This window comes from Nansenia antarctica, assembly GCF_963989245.1.
Source record: "Nansenia antarctica genome assembly, chromosome: 2".
In the NCBI taxonomy this organism is placed as follows: Eukaryota; Metazoa; Chordata; class Actinopteri; order Argentiniformes; family Microstomatidae; genus Nansenia; species Nansenia antarctica.
Window position 1 is genome coordinate 49995348 of NC_137675.1, and position 21123 is coordinate 50016470.

A 21123-nucleotide genomic window follows, 5' to 3' on the forward strand; every position below is an offset into this window, starting at 1 on the left:
ATTGAAATGGAAAAATAACACTATTCACCACAGAAAATAACACTATTCACCACAGAACAATAACACTATTAACCATAGAAAATAACACTATTCACCACAGAACAATAACACTATTAACCATAGAAAATAACACTATTCACCACAGAACAATAACACTATTAACCATAGAAAAGAAAACTTAACCACAAAAAAACACTATTAACCACAGAAAAAGAACACTAACCACAGAAAAAGAACACTATTAACCACGGAAAATGACACTATTAACCACATATAATACCAGCCTCTTACTAAGAGGATCTGAGGGAGTATGTCTGAGACCAAGCGTCCCTGCCTGTCGTGTGATGCAGACAGACAGGGATAGATAGACAGACAGGGATAGACAGACAGACAGACAGGGATAGAAGGCAGCAGGTTGTGTGTGTGCAGGGGGAACGACAGGACAACACTGCACACGCTGCTCTGTAACTTCTCCTGCAGCGGGACCTCTTCTTCACACGCGTCACCGTCTGCCCATTAGCTCAGCACTGGAGGTGGGACCAACATGAGATGGAAAAGTGATGGTCACATCTCAAGTGCCTTTAACACCATCCAGCCTCCTCTACTCCGAGAGAAGCTTTCAGGTATGGGGGTTGATCCCTCCACTACATCCTGGATCATGGACTACCTCACTGGACGGCCACAGTCAGTCAGGCTGGGGAACTGTGTCTCGGACACATTAGTGAGCAGTGTTTCCTCTATATGCATTTATTGGTGGCGGGCCGCCACGAATGAATTTCCTCCGCCACTAATTGATTCAGTCCACTAAGTGCACGATTTCTCCCCCCAAAAAACTGCAATAAAGATAGGAATACAAATTCCAGCCAGGTGTGCAGTTCATATAACCGGTACCCAAATAAACATTCCAATCGATGTTGTCTTTAGAAAAGCTGAACTATAAGCCCTGCGGTGGTGTAGCGGTCTAAGCACTAGCCACTAGTGCAAGCTGCCCACCGGGGACTGGGATCGAATCCCGGTCTCGCCAGACCCGGATATGGCCAGGGCACACAGGGAGCGGCATATTGAGCGGCCGCTCCCGAGGGCGGTATAGGACTATTTCCGGACAAGGATCCGTCGCGCAACACCGCCCCCTGGGTGCCGGAATAACGGTGTTGGGCTCGAGGAGCCAGTCAGCTAGTCTGCCTGGCGATCTCCTCTGGGGCTGCCGGCTACGGGGTCGGGCGGCGGATCCTACGCAATAGGCAGGGGATAATTGGATGCTAGGTTGGGTTCAATTGGATACCAAATTGGGTGAAAAAGGGATAAAATCTGGAAAAAAAAGAGGAAAAAAAAAGAAAAGCTGAACTATGGTTAATTAAAAACATGTTATATCAGTCAATCCCAAAAATAGTAAAAACAATTTTAGTGTGAAAAAACAAGAGTCTTTATTAACATTAGAACATTATACAAAACCTATAAATATAACAGACAAGACAATTACAAGACATACAATTCTTGGACAGATGAGGCACCCTTCTCTCTCTCTCTCTCTGCTCCACCTCTCTACCATTCAGTGGTGACGAAGGCCCACAGGTTGTCACTGACTTCACAGCGAGAACGCACAGAGGTGTCCATGTGGATGGGTGTGGCCAAGTCTGCTCCATAGTGCACTGGAAGGGGTGAAGCACAACACAGTCAAGCCCTGTCCTGACGCAACCAAAACCCACGTCAAACCACCACAAACACACTACTCCACACGGTAGGTGCTGATTGTCAAAGCAATGGATGAACAACATGGGTAAAAGTACTGGGACAGATAGATTACATACCCCCTTTCAGAATGTGTGGCTCTGTGTCATGTTGCCATTTGATCTTGGTGACCTGGTGGTACAGCTGGGCTATATATCTGTGGTGGAGGGGAACAGAAAAGGAAGTCAGGTTGGACCTCTTAGCTCATGGAGATCGGTGCTCAACAACTCCTCTGGTACAATCACTGTTGTGACGGGGTGTTCTGGTGTAGTTGTCTGTTCCCATAGGGAGGTCATATGTACAGTAAATGCACCAGGTGGAGATTCACCAAGGCACGCATTTAGAACCAGCTTCACCCTACGGTGCTCAGAGTGACTCCCTCCATAACATGACTGCTAGGCCCTGTCCAGAAACAAAGCCTACCCCCCCTTGTGTAGATCTGAAAAGGATGAATAGAAAAAGATGGTTAGTTGCTCTACCACTTGCCTTCACATAAGCTATGCGGAATTGTCCCCCATCTTGCCTATACCTATCCAATCCTCTCAGATCTACACAAGGGTCTAGGGTGTCAGGGTTTCTGGGCCACTCACATGGCTGATGGGATGACCTCTGTGGTGTCTTCGTCCACCTCCAGCTGCAGCTCCTGCAGCTCCTGCTTTGTGTCACGCAGAGTCTCTAGCTCCCTCTGCAGGAACCTGAGGGAACAGGTCAAGGATGCCAACACACAACACAGAGCGCATCCAAGGGCCACGCTTCTCAACATAGTGGTTTAACAGCAGGCCTATGTACAGTTATACATTAAAAAACAGTCAACACCACTTAGGTGTTGTCTGTTCTGGTGGATAATACTTGAAAAGTATCCCATGAGAAACCTCTGGGCTGGCCTTCGATTCAATGTCAAAAGCAGCAAAAACAAACCCTGTCACTACAATTGATAGAACTTCAAATTGCAATATTTTTCGGGGGAAAGCACCGGAGCTCACCATACCTACAACACCATACCCTGCACAACTCGGTGCAGGGACTCCTCAGACTCAATTGGTGCATAATACTGACATTTTTTCATCTTAAATCGCTGCAACGGATTGCAATCTGGTTATTGTTAGACAAGCTCAGGAAAAAAACATCTGCCCAGGGTGTAGCGTTCTAATGTGTTGAGCTGAAGAGAACAAACAAGATCTGTACTCTAGAGCATAACAGACTGTGTTATTGTATACTGTGTCACCTTAACTGCTCCTCCTGAGACTTCTAATGCCCCTCAGCACTGCGTCTCCTGAAGACACACGCTTTTTCCCCTTTTTCCCCTTTACTGAGTCCCCTAAAACTTATATTGCCCCCTTGTACGGTTTCCCTGTTTCTCCAGTGTCTATATATTAAAATAAAAAAAAGTCTAGGTTTAGAAGATAGTGATAGAAGAAGATTTTTCCTTCCATCACAGAGACTACCAATGGCCCCGGGCGTGAGCTGGATTATTCTTCCTGCTACGACTGGTGGATTCATGATTCATTTACTTAGTCAAATGTATTGAGTGTAAGTCGCTTTGAAATAAGGCGTCTGCTAAATGCCAAACATGTAAATGTGAATGTTATGGATACTGTAGTTCTGAATCCATGGTCAGGCTTCTGGCTGTGTGCTGACACAGCTCCAGCTCCAGGCTCTCCAGCTTCCGCTCTGTCTGGCTCTTCTGCTCCTCCTTGTCCAGCAGAATCTGGCCTACTCTCTCCTCCACGTGGACGACATCTGAGCATGAAAGAATGGAGAGGAGAGGACGACGGGTAGGGGACAAAATTGGAGGGCATGAAACTGTTCGGTGGTGCATAGTAGCACATCTACAGCACGGCACTACTTAGATCTAAACAGGGTTCAGAGATACACAAGTTAGCACAGAGAGTGTGATGACTTTTCCTTACCGGCTAACATCTCGGTCATGATTTTCTTCGTTTCCAACTGTCGATCAAATAAGACCTGGTATTTCTCCCTCACCGGCCTCAAACCATTCTCAGCTTTGCTGGTTCTGATTAGGTTGACCAACTGTTCTCCCGTCTCCTCGAAATCGATCAGGGACATCGTGAAAGGTATTTCCTGGGAGGGGGGATATGGAAATGTTTAAGAAAAGTAACATTGGCTGCTCACGTTTAGCAAATGCATGACGCTACATAACAGTTCTCACCCTGTATGTATACTACTCAGTGGTGTGCCGTCAGGGCCAGCAAGGCCTTCTCTGCTGGCCTAAACATCATCAGAATATACATTTTATTTTAATATATTTTTTCCACAAATATGTATTAATGATTCCCCATAGTCTATTCTCTTCATTTCATAGCTTTCCTCTTGGTTGCGCTGCTTCCAGTCTCCGATTGAGATTTGGAGGGCTGGCCTTTATGTTAGAGCTTTTATTCAATCAAAATGTGTTGCTAGGGGGCTCCAAAATCTGCCCAGCCTGCACGCTAAACGGTGCCGCGGATACGACCTGTAACTTAACATTGGAACGAGAAAACCTGTGGCGTTCCTAGTAAACCTACGTAGATGCGAGCAAAAGCAACAACGGCGCCTGCTGTAAGGCTCAATGATGTCAGCACCCAGCACGTCTTTTGATTGGATACGCACTATTGATACGCACTATTGATACGCACTATTGATATTCACTATTGAGATGCGTATATGCCGGTAGATGTGAAACTTTTGAAAGTGCGCAGGGAAACGGAGCATCACAACGAAAGCTTTCGTTGACTGATCGATAATACTGATCGATTGTGTCCTGTTTTTGGGTAAACAATAACTTTCATTTAGGGGACACGATAAAAGCGCCGAGTCCACAAACAGGAAACTACGTTGAGCTTCTTTCTTTTCTGGCTGAAAACAACCCAGATTTACATTACCACCTGTCCACAAACAAAGTGTTTACTGGGACGTCAGGCAAAATACAAAACGACCTGATTTTTGCTATTGCTGAAGTGGGAGAAGAGATCAAAATGGAGATTAAAAAGGCACCCTTTGTCGCTATTATGGTGGACGAGACGACAGACGTGGGTAATGTAGCGATCTTAAAGATGTTAGTTTAACACTCTTCATTGTAAATGCGGATTTATTGATTAAAAATGCTTCGGAAATATTAATATAACTCTGTTGTACTTGTCTGACTATGTTAAGGTGATGCAACGCCCGGTTATACTGTGTTTCTGTCTAGTTTCTAGAGCCATGGCGTCATAACGATGGTATTAAGAGGTAGAATAATTCAGGTAGGAATGTGTCGGACATCACTGAAGGCCTAGGTGTGAAATGCACCGCCCGCCACTGATACTACTAGATAACGTTTCCCAGGAGAAGCAGCTCAGACTTCTCTGAACTCTTCTTGTATTTATTGTGTCAACCATCTTACTGGGCTAGCGCGCTGTATAAAGGTTGTTACTTAGCTATAATAATTAACTTTCATACCACCCTCTACCAACAAGGTTGTTGTCAAGATCTTACATAGCGTATACGCCAATACACAATGAATATGTGGGGTTTATTCCCCATAAACGTACCTGAGATGTTGCTCGACGTAAACACTTCACTCTGTTCCCGTATATTCAAAGGGGGCCTTCCAGCGCGCGCCTTAACAGATGAGATGCCGAGTAAGTGTCTGACGAAAATGTCTTGACATTATTTATACAACAGTTAGTTCCGACCAAGTAATTTGATTGGACAAGAGGCATTCCATGAGTTACGATAGTATAACAGCACTGGGACTTTTAACTATGTATCACTCCGCCGCACAGGTGTTAAATTACCGTTAATTAGACTACATTATGTTCGAATAGACTAGATATAGATATGTATGTTCGAATAGACTAGATATAGATATTTATGTTCTAATAGACTAGATATATATATATTTATGTTCGAATAGACTAGATATATATATATATATATATATATATATTTATGTTCGAATAGACTAGATATAGATATTTATGTTCGAATAGATGTGACTTGTTGCAGGTGTACTGTGTGGCAGCATCTCGAACGTCTATCATTGATTCTTCATGTCCTCTCCTCGTTTCCTTCTCAAAATCTATCAGAGGAGAATGTCCCAAGAGGAGGAACCTCAGACGTTCTCCACGTCCACATTGAGACATCTTAAGATGTCTTCAAAGTCTCCCCCCTGCTGGTATCAGTACAGGGGGACAGGACCTTTATCTCTGCAGGGCTCGTGGTGTTTAATGCTGCTCCACGAGCCGCTCCATCAGCTGGGCGCCGCGAGCTGGGGAAACTGAGGCAGTCTGGGCGAGTCCATTAGTACCTACGACCGAATCACAGCCGTGCTGATATTCAGTATAACACACTCCCTCTCGTGTGATATTGCTTAAGTAACATTATGGAGTTAAATACATACAAAATTAATTAAATATCTTCATACTGATGAAAACAATTTATAATAATGTTTTACTTCAATATACATTAGAAGAAGGAAATTCATTGAAGTCGACAAATTCAGAGCTTGCCTATTATATGCGCAAGAGGGCGCCAAAGTAACGGGAATCCAAGGCAGAGGGGTATAAAATGAATTGACAATTGATTTTTACTATTTGATTTAATCCTTAACAATGTATGCGTATCAGTGAACAGATCCCTGCTCTGCATCTTGTCACAAGATATTTCAGGCAGTTTGTATCATGGGGTGTTCTTCCACTAAACAGTAGTTCTGCCCTACATACAACACAAAGTATGACCTTTCTAAAGTCCAGTATACAGGTGCAACTCAAAACATTAGAATATAGACAATCCTCTCCAGGCTGCGGTCATCCCTGTTGTTTGTACACCTTTTTCTTCCACACTTTTTCCTTCCACTTAACGTGCTTTGATACAGCACTTTGTGAACATCCAACTTCTTTCGCAATAGGCTAGGTGCACGATCTCCACTACTTCCTGAAAGGCACCTTGCATGAACATATCCTGTCTCACTCTATTGGTTTAATTGATTAATCAGCTGTGCACTGTGTGTTCCAACAGTTTACCGCACAACTGATTAATCAATTAAACCAATAGAGTGAGACAGGATATGTTCATGCAAGGTGCCTTTCAGGTAGTGGAGATCGTGCACCTAGCCTATTACCTTTTGAGGCTTTCCCTCCTTGTGGAGGGTGTCGATGATGGTTTTCTGCACAACTGTCAGGTCAGCAGCCTTCCCCATGATTGTGAATTCTACTGAACCAGACTGAGACCATTTAAAGGCTCAGGAACCCTTTGCAGGTGTTTTGGATTAATTGGCTGATTAGAGTGTAACACTTGAGCCTACAATATTGAACCGTTTCACAATATTCAAATTTTCTGAGATATTGAATTTGGGGTTTTCATAAGCTGTAAGCCATAATCATCACATTTATAACAAATAAAGGCTTTAAATATCTCGCTTTGCATGTAATGAGTCTATATAATATCTAAGTTTAACCCTTTAAGTTGAATTACTGAAATAAATGCCAACTTTTGCACGATATTCTAATTTTTTGAGTTGCACCTGTAGTCATTAAGCAAGAACCATTACAGCGCACACAAAGTAGTGAGTACACAAATGTATTTATACAAGTTTGTTGCTTATATTACAAAACACAGTCACATCGAGAACAATGATCTGTTCCAGTTGGTAATTTTAATGGATACAAATACGAAAATTAAATGAAAATATTAAATTGAAAACAGCTAAGCTAATGTTGCATTCAGAGAAACATAGAATCCTTGAGAGAACTTACTGGTAACTATCAACTGGATATGTTGCTAATAGTGCCCATAGAGAACATTGTTAACACAGTGATAAGAGAATCATGAAGCACTGTGATTTCTTTTCTTATGTGCAGTCACATTTTGGACATATTCAGTTGGCAGGAAGTTCTCTGCCAACCAGATAATAATATGACGTGCTGAGCAAGTCTGATTGTGTCCTTTCACCCGCTCCTTCACTGCTTGCTCTTTTGCTTCTCTGCTTTGTTTATTTCTTTTCGTTTCTGCCTGCCTAGCTGTCTGAAGTGCAGCCTCTTGGGGTTCAGTCCGTAGGCCCTCAGCCTCTGTCCGCTGAACTCTCGGCCCCCCATCTTCACCCTGAAGGGCCCCGGCATGAGGCGTCCTCCGGACTGCCTGTGTTTCTTCTTGGGCCATTTTGGCCTTTCAGTCCTAGGCTTGGCCGTTGCTGTTGTCTCCTTGACGACGGTCTCGGCTGTCTCCTTGACGACGGTCTCAGCTGTCTCCTTGACGGCGGTTTCTGCTGTCTCCTCGACGACGGTCACCGTCTTCTTCTCCTCCTCCAGTTTCATCTTCTTCTTGGGGACCAGGAAGTCATCCTCGCCCTCCTCTCCGGCCTGTCTCAGGGCCTGGACCACAGGGCCTTCAGCAGAGTCTAATGAGGCGGCCAGGCTGGGTCCAGCCTCACTGTCTTTCTCCTCCTTTTCTGCATTCTTCATCCGGTCCCTCCTCTTCTTCCCCACTTTGTTCTTGCCTTCTGCCTGGTCTTTGTCCTCCCTGCAGGTAGACATGATGGATAGAGTAGGCAAACTGGTTAGCGCTGATGATGATTATGTTAACAGGGCAACATATTGTCATCAAACACTATTTTAGCTTTTTTTTGTCTTTTTTAACAGTTTATTCTACTAACATGCAAACACCAATGTTCAATACTCACTCGGAATAGAAGGAGCTCAAGATTTCCTTCTTTCTGCTTTGATTTTTGGCTTTGATTATGTAGTTCTTCAAATCACTCATCTCCTCCTTGTCAGACCTGAGAAAGAGGTAGAATAAGAGAAAGAGGGAGAGAAAGGGAGAAAGAACGGTCAGAATAGCCATTTTCTCACAGCAGCAGATTCATCTAGTTCAGTTGGGTTCGTTGGGTACCTGAACATGCAGGTCTTCTTCAGGGAGCTCCAGCGGTTCAGGTCCTTCTCATCTGCCCCCAGGATCTGAGGAGAGGCAGCGTGTTAGTGTGATAATAGAACACGAGAGAGAGAGAGAGAGAGAGAGAGAGAGAGAGAGAGAGAGAGAGAGAGAGAGAGAGCATGCTTTTCTATGACAGCTGAAGCACATGCAGCTACTGGGTTAGCTCAAAACACTACTGCTGAAAGGGTTCGACCAGGTCACTCATGAAAAAGAGATCGCATCTCACTGAGACGACCCTGGATAAATAACGGTCCAATAAAATGTTTTACTGGTCCATACTACTCGTTGTCAAGAACCTTGACTGAATGAGATTTCAAATACTAATGATACTACTACTAAAGATACTAGTGTAACCAGGGAGTAGCTAAAGGACTGTAGAATTTAGGAAGGGCTGGTTATCTAACTAACTCTGAGCTAAATCGGCAGTGTAGGAGGATAGAGGCAGGGGGCGCCAGCAACCCTTTAGACTAGCATTACTAGCATTAGCATTAGCATTAGCATTAGCATTAGCTAACAGACAACTAAACACACAGCAATGTATCAAATATGAACAAACACATTTATTTATACAAATGATATATACATCCCCATATATACTCCCTCCCCGCCGGCCACACACACACTCAATCACTCACTCACACACAGTACCTGGCCTGAAAAGGCTTAGAGTCCCGGACTGAAATGAGCGCGTTGAGGCCTGGTTGGAGCTCGCATGTGCTTCGAGGAAGGCAGCAGACAAAGGGGGGGGGAGTGACGTTGCAACTCGAAGGGAAAGGGGCGTCTTCGTAGCAAACGACGATGTGTGAATGGCTCAGGTCCGGTGGTCCACGGTCAGCTCCGGTGGAGTCAGCGGTCGGTCGCAATCCACCTCGTGGAGGCGACGGCTCTGTCCAGCTTGGGTCTCGCTATGCGCCAACGTTAGCAGCCGGCGGCTAGCAAGGCTGGCTAACGGGGACACAGCTAAACTGGGCTAGCGCTGCCAACTCAACAAACTCCGAACTCCCGCGGTGCTGCGGGTAGCCAGTGATTCACTACTAACAGTCGAGGTTAAAGGCAGGTCTCTAAATGACTCGTGTTGTCTTCGGTCTCAGCACCGTGTGCGTTTACTGATCCACCATCTTTGTCTCACATTCGGTTCCCTCTGCTTCTTCTTCTTCACTCACTCTCGTCACTCTGACGCACAGACCACTTCCGTCGCTATATATACCAACCGAACATACATCCGGTCACGTACGCCAATCATACATCCGGTCACGTACGCCACTCAAAACCACGCCCACTAATCTGGCGCTTGCACAATACTAAACAAATCTAAGACAGAACTTATACAATTACAATAACAATACATACACCTTCATGACAACGTACATGAATAGTATGGAAAATAATTAAGGAAATAACAGGGGCAAAATAGGGCTGATTCGGGGAAACTAACTGGCTCTAAATTGTGGGCCTTCATAACAGCCGCCCCATGAAACCCTCGGTTTCATTTAACTATGGAAGGCACACTGGCTAGGCTGCTCTAGCAGCGTGAGGTATGAGGTGATAGTGTCCTTTGTAATTTGAGGGAGTTTCTCCGCGGCAGAACGGACATGCCGGTGTCGTCCATGAACCTCTGCGGGGTCTTGATGACCCGCGAGGACCGGGCGCTGACCACCGGCATGATGAAGTGCTTTATGTGTTTGGCGAACTTTGATTTGCCCGGCTGGGCGTCGAGGGAGTCCGACGTCATGTCTTCGTCGTCCACGGTGTCCTCTTTCACGTCCTGCAATAACAGTTGTTGAGTCAGGTCCATTTCCACCTGCTTCGACAACGTTTTAGGCCTGGATCTGGGTCTTTTCGACCCGAGGAATTTAAGGCTTGAGGTGGGGACCTGTTTTATGTTTTCGCTAACATCGTCTTCGACGCCGTCCGGACTTGCCCCGCCTTCGGGCGATATAGCCTGACGTCTTAACCTTTTCTCTCCCGGTTTCTGCTTCTGTTTGCACCACTTTCCTTGTAAGTTCCTTCGCCCTTTCTTGCCGTGTTTGAACGGACTTTTACGGATGCGTGGTTTCGTGTCTTCGGCTACGGGGTCGTCCAACAACACCACAACTCCGCTGCTCTCCGTTGGCTCCGCCTCTAGCTCCGGCTCTGGCTCCTCCTCCTTCACCTTCAGTTGGGTGTAGGCCATGGCCACAGGTGCAGGCAGAGCTAGCTCCAACTCAGCGGTCAGCGGAGTATCGTCCGGCTCTGGCACCGCCGGCGTCTTCCTCCTTTGAGCTGACCTCTTCCTCACCGACAAGCTAGTAGATCTTTTCCTCCTCGGTTTCGAGACAGGGCTGGTAGATCTTCTCCTGTTAGGTTTGGAGACAGGGCTGGTAGATGTCCTCTTCACGCCCTGGACTTCGATACGCACTGTCTTTGCTTTAAGGAGGTCTATGGCGTAGACGTCCTCCTTTGACCGTACGTAGAGCTTCTCATTCTTGTAGGGCGCAACGTCTAGCGTCCACAGCTTCTGGACGTTGTCTAGTAGCGCCGCATTCATGGAGTCCACACTGGTGTGAAGGCAGTTGATGGTCTGCACTTCTTCGGTTCGGACATGGAGGGATGACGTAGCTCTCCCGTCTCTATCTCTCCACTCGGTAGCGCCTTGGAGGGCCCACCCAAGCGCAGTCTTAACAGCCATCGGGCAGCCTCGTGGTCCTCTCAGCGGAGGACGGAGCGACACGATCAGTGCAGCGTTGTCCGAGCCGATGAGAAGGGTTGGCTCCGCTCCTTCTATCGGATGTAGGTCTACTCGCCGTAGGTGGGAATATCTTGCGCGTAATCTCTCCAGGGGGTAGTCGTAGCGGGAGAGCGCTAGCTGGTCTGCGGTGAAGACATTCTGAAGCCGATATCTGTCCGACGGCCGCCCCGCCGGGGAGATAGAGAAGTTGATTCTCGCCCCGGTGACCTCTTTAAGGTCGCGACGTATCGTGCGCAGAGTCAGCTTCTCCTCAGTCCCTTGGAGCCCCAACTGGCGCACTGCCTCCTGGAGAAGGATGGTCCGTTCCGACCCGTCGTCTAGAACGGCGTACGTGTCGTACACAGCGTTGTTGTGGTGAAGTCGGACCTTCACCACCTTCAGTAGGACCTTGGAGCCGCTGCTCTGGGTTGGGTCTAGATAGTAGACAGGTGTTTCCTCTTCCGGTGCGCTACCGGACCTAGGGCTTCTGGTGCCCTCCGTGGACCTGGCGAGGGAGACCTCGTGTAGGATGCTGAGGTGGACCTCCTCACAGCGGTTGCACTTTCTCCTCAAGGTGCAGTTCTTAGCCAGATGGTCGCGCCCACAGTTCCAGCACCTCTTGTTCTCCTCGAGCCACCTCTGCTTGGCCTCGGTACTCAGGTTGTTGAAGTCACTGCACTCATTGAACCAGTGCTCGCTGGTGCAGTACGGACATGGCGGTGGACCTCTCCGTCCCTTTTGAGGGGGTTGAGAGGAATCCTTTCCCTCAGGTCGGGCTTTCCTCTCTCTCCGAGGCTCCTCCTCCGTGTGCAGCACTCCTACTGGGCGTCCTCTGTTCGAGCTCGGCCTGTCCCAGCGGTCTCCCTTCTCCCTCTCCTTCTTCGGCTCAGCGTAACCCATGGCGTCCACGTTGGTGTCATGCACTTCCTCCAGTAGGAACTCCGCGAAGGCAGCCATGCTCAGACCCAACTTCCCGGGGTTACGAACGCGCTGCTGTCGCCGGAACCTCTCCTGCCGGAAGCGTGGGATCTTGCGGAGCAGCCGCTCTACGTTGGAGGTGCTGGTGATCTCGCTGGCGCCAGCTGGGCCCTGCGTCTTCAGCATTCCAACCAAGGTGTGCACGCGGAGCGCGAAGTCATCCAGCGCCCGTTCATCCTTGATGGGGGCCTGCTGTTCGAGGGCTTGCAGTTCAGCAAGGGCGTGGTTCCAGGGACGACCGTAGCGGGCATCCAAGTCGGCGAGCGCTCTGGTGTAAGGTGTCGGTGCGGAGGCATGGGCCAGAACCATGTTGTGGGCTCTGGGGTTCCTCACATGCTGAAGGAGAATCGCATATTTGTAGGACTCTGAGCAGGAGTCGTCCAAGAGCGTGTCTAGGCAGATGCGTAGTTCCACATACTGGCTCCTGTCCTCGTCCTTGAAGAAGGGGAACTTGGGTCCCTCCACCTGGGGAAACATCCTGTAGTGGATGATCGGGGCTGGAGTGACGGTCTGGGTGTCCGGCCTGCATGCCTTTTGGTTCACTGGAGGACCTAGGGGTGTGCTACGCTCTTGGGGAATGGCTCCCCTCCCGGGCAGCGACGCTGGCTCCCTCTGGGCCGCGTAGCGGTCGGGTCCCTGGTCCTCTTCCTTCAAGGTGGTCAGCTGGGCCTGTAGTTGGACAGTCATGGCGGGGGTCATGGAGCCATCGGCGGGGGGTTCAGGAGATGGCACTCGAGAGGGCCGTGCGGATGATGCTCTGGAGCTACGGGCCGACGGAGCTCTGCTGATGCACACTTCGCGCATGGTCCGCATCACTTCCGCCATCGTCTCCGCGTGCAGTTGCTCTCTCTCCATCTGGAGGCGCTCGCGCTCGAACTGGATGCGTTCCCTCTCTAACGCCTCCTGGCGCTGTCTCTCCGCCGCACGTTCCGCTCCTTCCATCTGGAGGCGTTCACGCTCGAACTGGAGGCGTTCCCGCTCTAACGCCATCTCGGCCTGTTGGCGCATACATTCTGACAGCGCGGCACTACTCCCTCTGGAGTGCATGCTATCCGCCCCAGAGGCAGAACTGCCCACGGAAACCCTGGACCGGGAGGAAGCCACTGAACGGCAGGAGCTAGGTCTCGAGCGCGCCGTACTGGGAGGCAGATCGTTGAGGCTGAGGCCCTCCCTCTTCCGCCCGCAGGCGCTGTCAGACCGGGCCTCTCCTTCCTGCTCTTCCGTTTCTACGGCAAAACCCTGCTGTTCTGCCATCTCATCCTCAGGCTGGTGCTCTTTGATGTCTGTCTCGTCTGGTTGGCTGCGCTCAGCCATGCTATCACTACACAACCTATCCGGCTCGAAGGACCAATTGTAACCAGGGAGTAGCTAAAGGACTGTAGAATTTAGGAAGGGCTGGTTATCTAACTAACTCTGAGCTAAATCGGCAGTGTAGGAGGATAGAGGCAGGGGGCGCCAGCAACCCTTTAGACTAGCATTACTAGCATTAGCATTAGCATTAGCATTAGCATTAGCTAACAGACAACTAAACACACAGCAATGTATCAAATATGAACAAACACATTTATTTATACAAATGATATATACATCCCCATATATACTCCCTCCCCGCCGGCCACACACACACTCAATCACTCACTCACACACAGTACCTGGCCTGAAAAGGCTTAGAGTCCCGGACTGAAATGAGCGCGTTGAGGCCTGGTTGGAGCTCGCATGTGCTTCGAGGAAGGCAGCAGACAAAGGGGGGGGGAGTGACGTTGCAACTCGAAGGGAAAGGGGCGTCTTCGTAGCAAACGACGATGTGTGAATGGCTCAGGTCCGGTGGTCCACGGTCAGCTCCGGTGGAGTCAGCGGTCGGTCGCAATCCACCTCGTGGAGGCGACGGCTCTGTCCAGCTTGGGTCTCGCTATGCGCCAACGTTAGCAGCCGGCGGCTAGCAAGGCTGGCTAACGGGGACACAGCTAAACTGGGCTAGCGCTGCCAACTCAACAAACTCCGAACTCCCGCGGTGCTGCGGGTAGCCAGTGATTCACTACTAACAGTCGAGGTTAAAGGCAGGTCTCTAAATGACTCGTGTTGTCTTCGGTCTCAGCACCGTGTGCGTTTACTGATCCACCATCTTTGTCTCACATTCGGTTCCCTCTGCTTCTTCTTCTTCACTCACTCTCGTCACTCTGACGCACAGACCACTTCCGTCGCTATATATACCAACCGAACATACATCCGGTCACGTACGCCAATCATACATCCGGTCACGTACGCCACTCAAAACCACGCCCACTAATCTGGCGCTTGCACAATACTAAACAAATCTAAGACAGAACTTATACAATTACAATAACAATACATACACCTTCATGACAACGTACATGAATAGTATGGAAAATAATTAAGGAAATAACAGGGGCAAAATAGGGCTGATTCGGGGAAACTAACTGGCTCTAAATTGTGGGCCTTCATAACAACTAGTGATAATACTACTCATGTCATTCGTTCAGGCCCACAATGAGCTCCGTTCCTCCTCCCTCCCTCCATCGTCCAGCTCAGAGAGAAGATTAACTGAAGTCATGCCCTGGTCAGAGCCGTCCCCGGAGGGAGGCAATACCAGATCAGTCAAATCTAGGCTCATCAGCGCTGGACTCAGGGACGGCACAACACGCAACCCCCAAACCTCCCCCAGCCCGACCTAGAGAGTCCAGGGGGCTTAACACACTAGAAGGCCGAACCGAACTGCGCTGGCTCTGATATTCTTTCCAGCACTTTTGGCCTTTCCAGCACTTTGGCCTTTCCAGCACTTTTGGCAAGCCAGCCCTGCCCAGCAGTGTGATATGGGCACACAGACTCACCTCGTCGGTGGACAGGCCGAAGTCGTTGGCCAGGACCTGCCTGTAGCGGAACCTACAGGGAAGGTCGTCTATGATGTCCTCATAGTCCAGCCTGTAGTACTCATCCAGGTACTGCTCGAAGCTCTTCTCCTCTGAAACACACATCAGATTAGATTCAACTTTATTGTCCCTGCAGAGTACAAGAACAACACTCTGGAAACACACATAACAAAAGTCCAGGGTCTCAAATACAGTCTTCACATGACAATCAACTGGATATAGAATGGGAACATTGTTTCACACTGACGAGGTAAAACATGTCGAATAAAGGTAACTAAAAACCAAGGTTCTGGATCTTCTCACACTTACGGGGATCGAACACAGGTTTGTTCTGGGTGATGACCTCAGCGAAGTGAGACTTCTTTCTCTTCTTTCCCATCAGTGGAGCGTCCTCCTTCGTCAACTTCTTCTTCTCCTTCCTTTTCTGCTTCTTGGAGGTCGACGGCTGGCTGGGGTCATAGTCTGCATCCATCTGTTCAGGTGAAATATATATTGTAAATATTCATTCATTCATATTCATATTTATATCTTACTTTATTTTATATCTATGTTCCTTGGCATTTTTTGCACTACTTGCTTTTTAATTCTTATTATTATTATTCTTATGTTGCCTGTTTGCACCAACTACCACAGCAAATTCCTTGTATGTGAAAACCTACTTGGTGAATAAAGTCATTCTGATTCTGAAAGATCAGGTAAGTGGCCTAAGACCTTACAGGCCTGACCATCTCCGACATCAACTGGACCTCTATTCATTGAAATGGAAAAATAACACTATTCACCACAGAAAATAACACTATTAACCATAGAAAATAACACTATTAACCACAAAAAAACACTATTAACCACAGAAAAAGAACACTATTAACCACAGAAAAAGAACACTAACCACGGAAAATGACACTATTAACCACATATAATACCAGCCTTTTACTAAGAGGATCTGAGGGAGTATGTCTGAGACCAAGCGTCCCTGCCTGTCGTGTGATGCAGACAGACAGACAGGGATAGATAGACAGACAGGGATAGAAGGCAGCAGGTTGTGTGTGTGCAGGGGGAACGACAGGACAACACTGCACACGCTGCTCTGTAACTTCTCCTGCAGCGGGACCTCTTCTTCACATGCGTCACCGTCTGCCCATTAGCTCAGCACTGGAGGTGGGACCAACATGAGATGGAAAAGTGATGGTCACATCTCAAGTGCCTTTAACACCATCCAGCCTCCTCTACTCCGAGAGAAGCTTTCAGGTATGGGGGTTGATCCCTCCACTACATCCTGGATCATGGACTACCTCACTGGACGGCCACAGTCAGTCAGGCTGGGGAACTGTGTCTCGGACATATTAGTGAGCAACACCGGGGCTCCGCAGGGAACTGTGCTGGCTCCCTTCCTGTTCACCCTGTACACGTCAGACTTCAACTACAACTCAGTAGAGTCCTGCCACGTACAGAAGTACTCTGACGATACAGCCATAGTGGCGTGCGTGAGGGATGGACGGGAGGGGGAGTACAGGGATCTGACAGGAGCCTTCAGCGTCTGGAGCGAGAGGAATGGTCTGCTCCTCAATCCAACCAAGACCAAGGAGCTAGTTATAGACTTCCGCAGGTCTAAGCCACCTCGGTTGCCCATTAACATCCGGGGCGAGGATATCGAGGTGGTGAAGACCTACAAGTACCTGGGGGTGCATCTGGACGACAAACTGGACTGGTCCGCCAACACAGAGGCACTCTACAAGAAGGGCCAGAGCAGGCTGTACTTCCTGAGGAGACTTAGGTCTTTTGAAGTGTGTGGAGAGATGCTGGCCATGTTTTACCAGTCTGTCATGGCCAGCATTCTCTTCTACGCTGCAGTCTGCTGGGGTGGAAACATCTCAAAAAGGGATACCAGACGGCTGGACAAGCTTGTAAAAAAGGCGGGTTCAGTGGTGGGAAGGAGGCTGGGCTCTCTGGGGACACTGGTGGAGAGAAGGACGAGGAGCAAGCTGCTGTCCATCAGCGACAATCCCAACCACCCCCTCCATCATGTCCTCGCTGGGCAAACCAGCAGCCGCCGCAGAGGGCGGTTCATTTCGGTACGCTCCAGGACGGAGCGCTATAAAAAATCATTTATCCCGGCTGCTCTAAGACTGTTCAATGGCAACTAAAGTAGTAGTCGGGGTCAAGGCTCCTGAATTTGTATTGAACTGAATCTGTATTTATTTATTTATTTTAAGCATCATCATCACTTTTTATATTTTAATATCATAACTATAGCCATCTTTTTCTCAATTCATCAATCATGATCTTACTGTTTTTTTATATACTATACATGGCTGGCCCAGTATTGTTGTCTGTCCTTTATGTTGTGTTGTCATGTGTTGTTTTTAGAAAGTGGCGTGGCAAAATGAATTTCCCCACGGGGATAAATAAAGTATAATTGAATTGAACATAGGAAATAAATCGACTTACGACAAAGTCTGGATCTTCACAGTCGGGCTGGTGGCTTCCATGTGCTCCTCCTTCCCCTTCCTCATCTTCACCATATTCTTGGTCTTCATCATGTTCCTTGTCTTCACCCTCCCCAGTCCAAGCGTCCCAGTTCCAGTGTTCTATGAAACAGAGGAAGTGGTAGGCACACTTATTACAAGGCCACGGGTTCTAGGGAATTCAATGTAGTCACCAATAACGAGAGAAACTCTTCTTACCCTCCAGCTCATCATCATCAAACTGGGGCTTCTCCCCGTCGTCCTCTCCATAATATTGGTCACCAAAGAACTTCTGCAAATCGAGAGATTTATATACAATTATATAACACATATAATTGTACAAATTATGAGGCCGTAGAGATAAAGCTGAAACCCCGATTCAGAAACAATCTTATATCCACAATGTCTGTCTATCCAGGGCACATCTCCTCATTGCGGGGGGCAGGGTTCCCACGCCTTCTGAAACATCAAATTCAAGCACCCTTCAAGGACTTTCAAGACTCAATTCCCTTAAATTCAAGGACCCAACACGGCATAGTTTGAGACAGATCTAGATGAGAATTTATATAATAGGAACTATCCGCTCACAGACAACAATTAAAAAGAGAGGCTTGAATGTGTGAACACTAGATGGTCTCTTGCCTTCTCTACCACAGCACAGCAAAACAATATATTGTGAAATATGTGTAAAGTTAAGCAATACAGAGACTTATTTACTAGGTTGATGAGCTATGTAAAACATTTTTGAATATAGATATTATTTTTAGAGAGAGAGAGAGGGGGGGGGAATTCAAGCACTTTCAATGACCCATGTCTATTTTCTAAAACTTTTAAGACCTTGATTTTCCTTTCTCAAATTCACAAACTTTCAAGGATTTCAAGGGCCCGTGGGAACCCTGGGGGGGGGACCCGTGTGTCCATAGGGGTTCCCACCTGCATGAGCTGGTCGTGCTGCTGGGGGTCAAAGTCTCCCTCCAGGTCCGTCTGGCTGAAGGCCAGCTGCTCGTTCCCTGTCAGCTCCTTCAGCCGCTGCAGCTTGTCCATGATCTCCTTCCCCTTCAGGTTCTTCAGCATCTTCAGCTGCTCGTGCTTCTGCTCCTTCTCCCTGACCTTGCGCTCCTTCACCTCGTCCCTCTTCCGCTTCCTCCGCTCGTCTTTGGAGCGGACCGAGGTGGCGATGGTGCGGGGGTACGTCTTGATCTGAGAGGGGGACCGTACGAGAGCGTCAGGGTAAGAGGGCCGCGTCACTTCGACTACGCCACGTGGACAAGAGGATAAGGTGAGAGGACTGCGTCGTTTTGCACTACACCGCACGGACAGTGTAGAAAAGAGGATGAAGAGGTCTCACCTTCGTGGCGTCGGGCTCCTCGAAGCGGAAGTTGTATTCCCGTTCGAAGTCCTCCTGGCGCTCTAGGAACGTCTCCCCCTCCTCTTCAGAATCATCCGGGTCACCCTGAAGCACCTCTTCATAGCTGGGGATTCTAGACACAGATGCATAACCAGACTCTTATCAGTAAACAGTCAGGGTGGCACTGGGCGGTTTCTTTCTGGCTTTCATAGGTCACAGCTTATCACAAGGACAACATGAAAACAAGGAAAGAACTTAATAAACACACAATAAATCACACACAAAACACACATTAAACCGATATCATGTTAAAAAAAACAGACGAAAAAAACAACAACTCACCTCTCGTCATCTTTCTCCATGTAGCCCTTATTGAGGACAAAGTCCCGGAGGAAGCGCTCCTTGTCATCCAGCTCAGGGTCGTTCCAGTAGTCCCTGAGGTGCTTCTGTCTCAACACAGGACATATACCGTACTCCAGTCAGAGGTCTGGCAGAGTGGCCATTACAGTCGCATTGTCTTTTTCATCCACTCTCTTTCCCGCTCTCCCTCCCTCTCACGATATCCTCCCCCCTTCGCTTTTTCTCTCTCTCACACACACACACTCACCAAATCCTGCACCTCCTCCTGGCCCTCATTTCCTGCACCCTTCAGCCAGTCCACATAGTCCTCCTCCTCTTTATCCTGAGGGATAGATTTACAAAGACTGCGGGTTAGAAGGACGTAGGGGGTCTCTCTACAGGGGTACTACTGTATACTGTAAAACAGGACAGATGGTTGAGCTCAGGTCTCCTCTCTCACCTTCTCCTCCTGTGTCTTGGTTCTCCTTTTCAGCAGCTTAGAATCCTCTTCTCCTTCGCCGGCCTCCTCATCACTGTCCTGGATAAACTTCCGGAAGCTGAAGCAAGCAAGCGTTTGTGTTAGTGGTAGAATACAAAGACAGTGTCAAAGGCCAGTACGGTGTATACTCACACAGGGAAATTGTGTCTTTTTCCAGACATAAACACACAACAATAAGGATTACAGCTGACTCCTTTACCTCTCTTTCAGCTCCCTCTGTTCCTGCATGTAACTGGGAGATGCGGCTCTCTGTAAGAGAACAAAGACAAGCAATGAAAAATGGCCCTTGACCCCTAGTTATTTGCAACTTATGAATGTATCATAACGTGAGCCTACCTCTCTTCTTCTTGCAGACTCTTCGTCATCACTCTCCTCCTCGTCATATTTACTGAAAATCAGGCGAAAAATGTGAGTACAAATATCATGTACAAAATACTGTCTCAATACACAGACAAGAGACATAGTAGCTCACTCACCCTCCCCTCTCAAGGATAACTTTACGTTCATAATCTTTCAGGAACATTGGCTTCACAGCTTTCTTTGAGGTTGAAGGCTGGTCGTCACTAGTAGACGGATCTGATGAAGAAAGAGTACAGAGCAGAAGGCAACGTGTGAAAGACATCCCTCCTCCAAAACAGTCGTCATACCATCATAACCACTTGTTCCGTACAAACAGGGCTAAACTGATAGCATACCTTCCTCAGCGTAGAACTTTGCATCCTTCTGGTAGATCTTAGGGTCTTTCTTTTTCAACAGTGAGAGAGTTCTGTAGAAGTCCCTATCAAGTTTGGGGTCCAGTTCCTGTGGAAACATCATGATGGAAAAAAATGAACCAGACTGATCAAAGTGATGGAAACCACTTAGCTAGCTTGTAGATACTCACCACCTCACTTTCATCATCTGACTCCGAGTCTGAAGAACCCGATTCACTGTCGTCAACTTGGTCCCCATAACGATCCTTCACTGATATGAAACAGTGTTGAACATAAGTTAGTGCAATGGTCTGGACAACAACTGGAAGCAAAGTTAACTAGCTAGCTAGCCACTGTAAGCTATCTGGCTAGCTAATATGCTAGGCAAGACTACTACTTACGCCTTTGTAACTCTTCTTTTTGTCTGTACTTCTCATATTTCTCCGCAAACTTGGAATTAATCTTCAGTTCTGATTTGCCTGACATGTTTAACTGTTAACTTAACAATATATATACATATATATTTAAAGTATCAGTAATTTAGGGAACGGTGGTCGTATAACCATGTCCACA

General features: G+C 47.9%; 2 protein-coding genes across 2 annotated transcripts; both read right to left on the bottom strand.

Annotated features, from left to right (window-relative positions):
- Nucleotides 1–1542: 1542 nt before the first annotated feature.
- Nucleotides 1543–6904, bottom strand: LOC308150231 (kinetochore protein Spc24-like; the record flags this gene model as incomplete). The annotated part of the gene is made up of 6 exons (XM_080523084.1): nt 1543–1649; nt 1809–1885; nt 2319–2423; nt 3324–3468; nt 3639–3810; nt 6827–6904. The coding sequence occupies 6 exons, from the start codon at nt 6902–6904 to the stop codon at nt 1543–1545; spliced, it is 684 nt and encodes a 227-aa protein (XP_080379210.1).
- Nucleotides 6823–21123, bottom strand: kri1 (KRI1 homolog). The gene is made up of 18 exons (XM_080524050.1): nt 20952–21123; nt 20742–20821; nt 20554–20659; nt 20335–20434; nt 20195–20246; nt 20058–20107; nt 19820–19916; nt 19628–19702; nt 19363–19466; nt 19021–19153; nt 18606–18872; nt 17892–17964; nt 17656–17795; nt 15517–15679; nt 15169–15299; nt 8593–8657; nt 8384–8479; nt 6823–8223 (listed from the first exon to the last, which is right to left on the bottom strand). The coding sequence occupies exons 1-18, from the start codon at nt 21034–21036 to the stop codon at nt 7665–7667; spliced, it is 2376 nt and encodes a 791-aa protein (XP_080380176.1). The 5' UTR covers nt 21037–21123; the 3' UTR covers nt 6823–7664.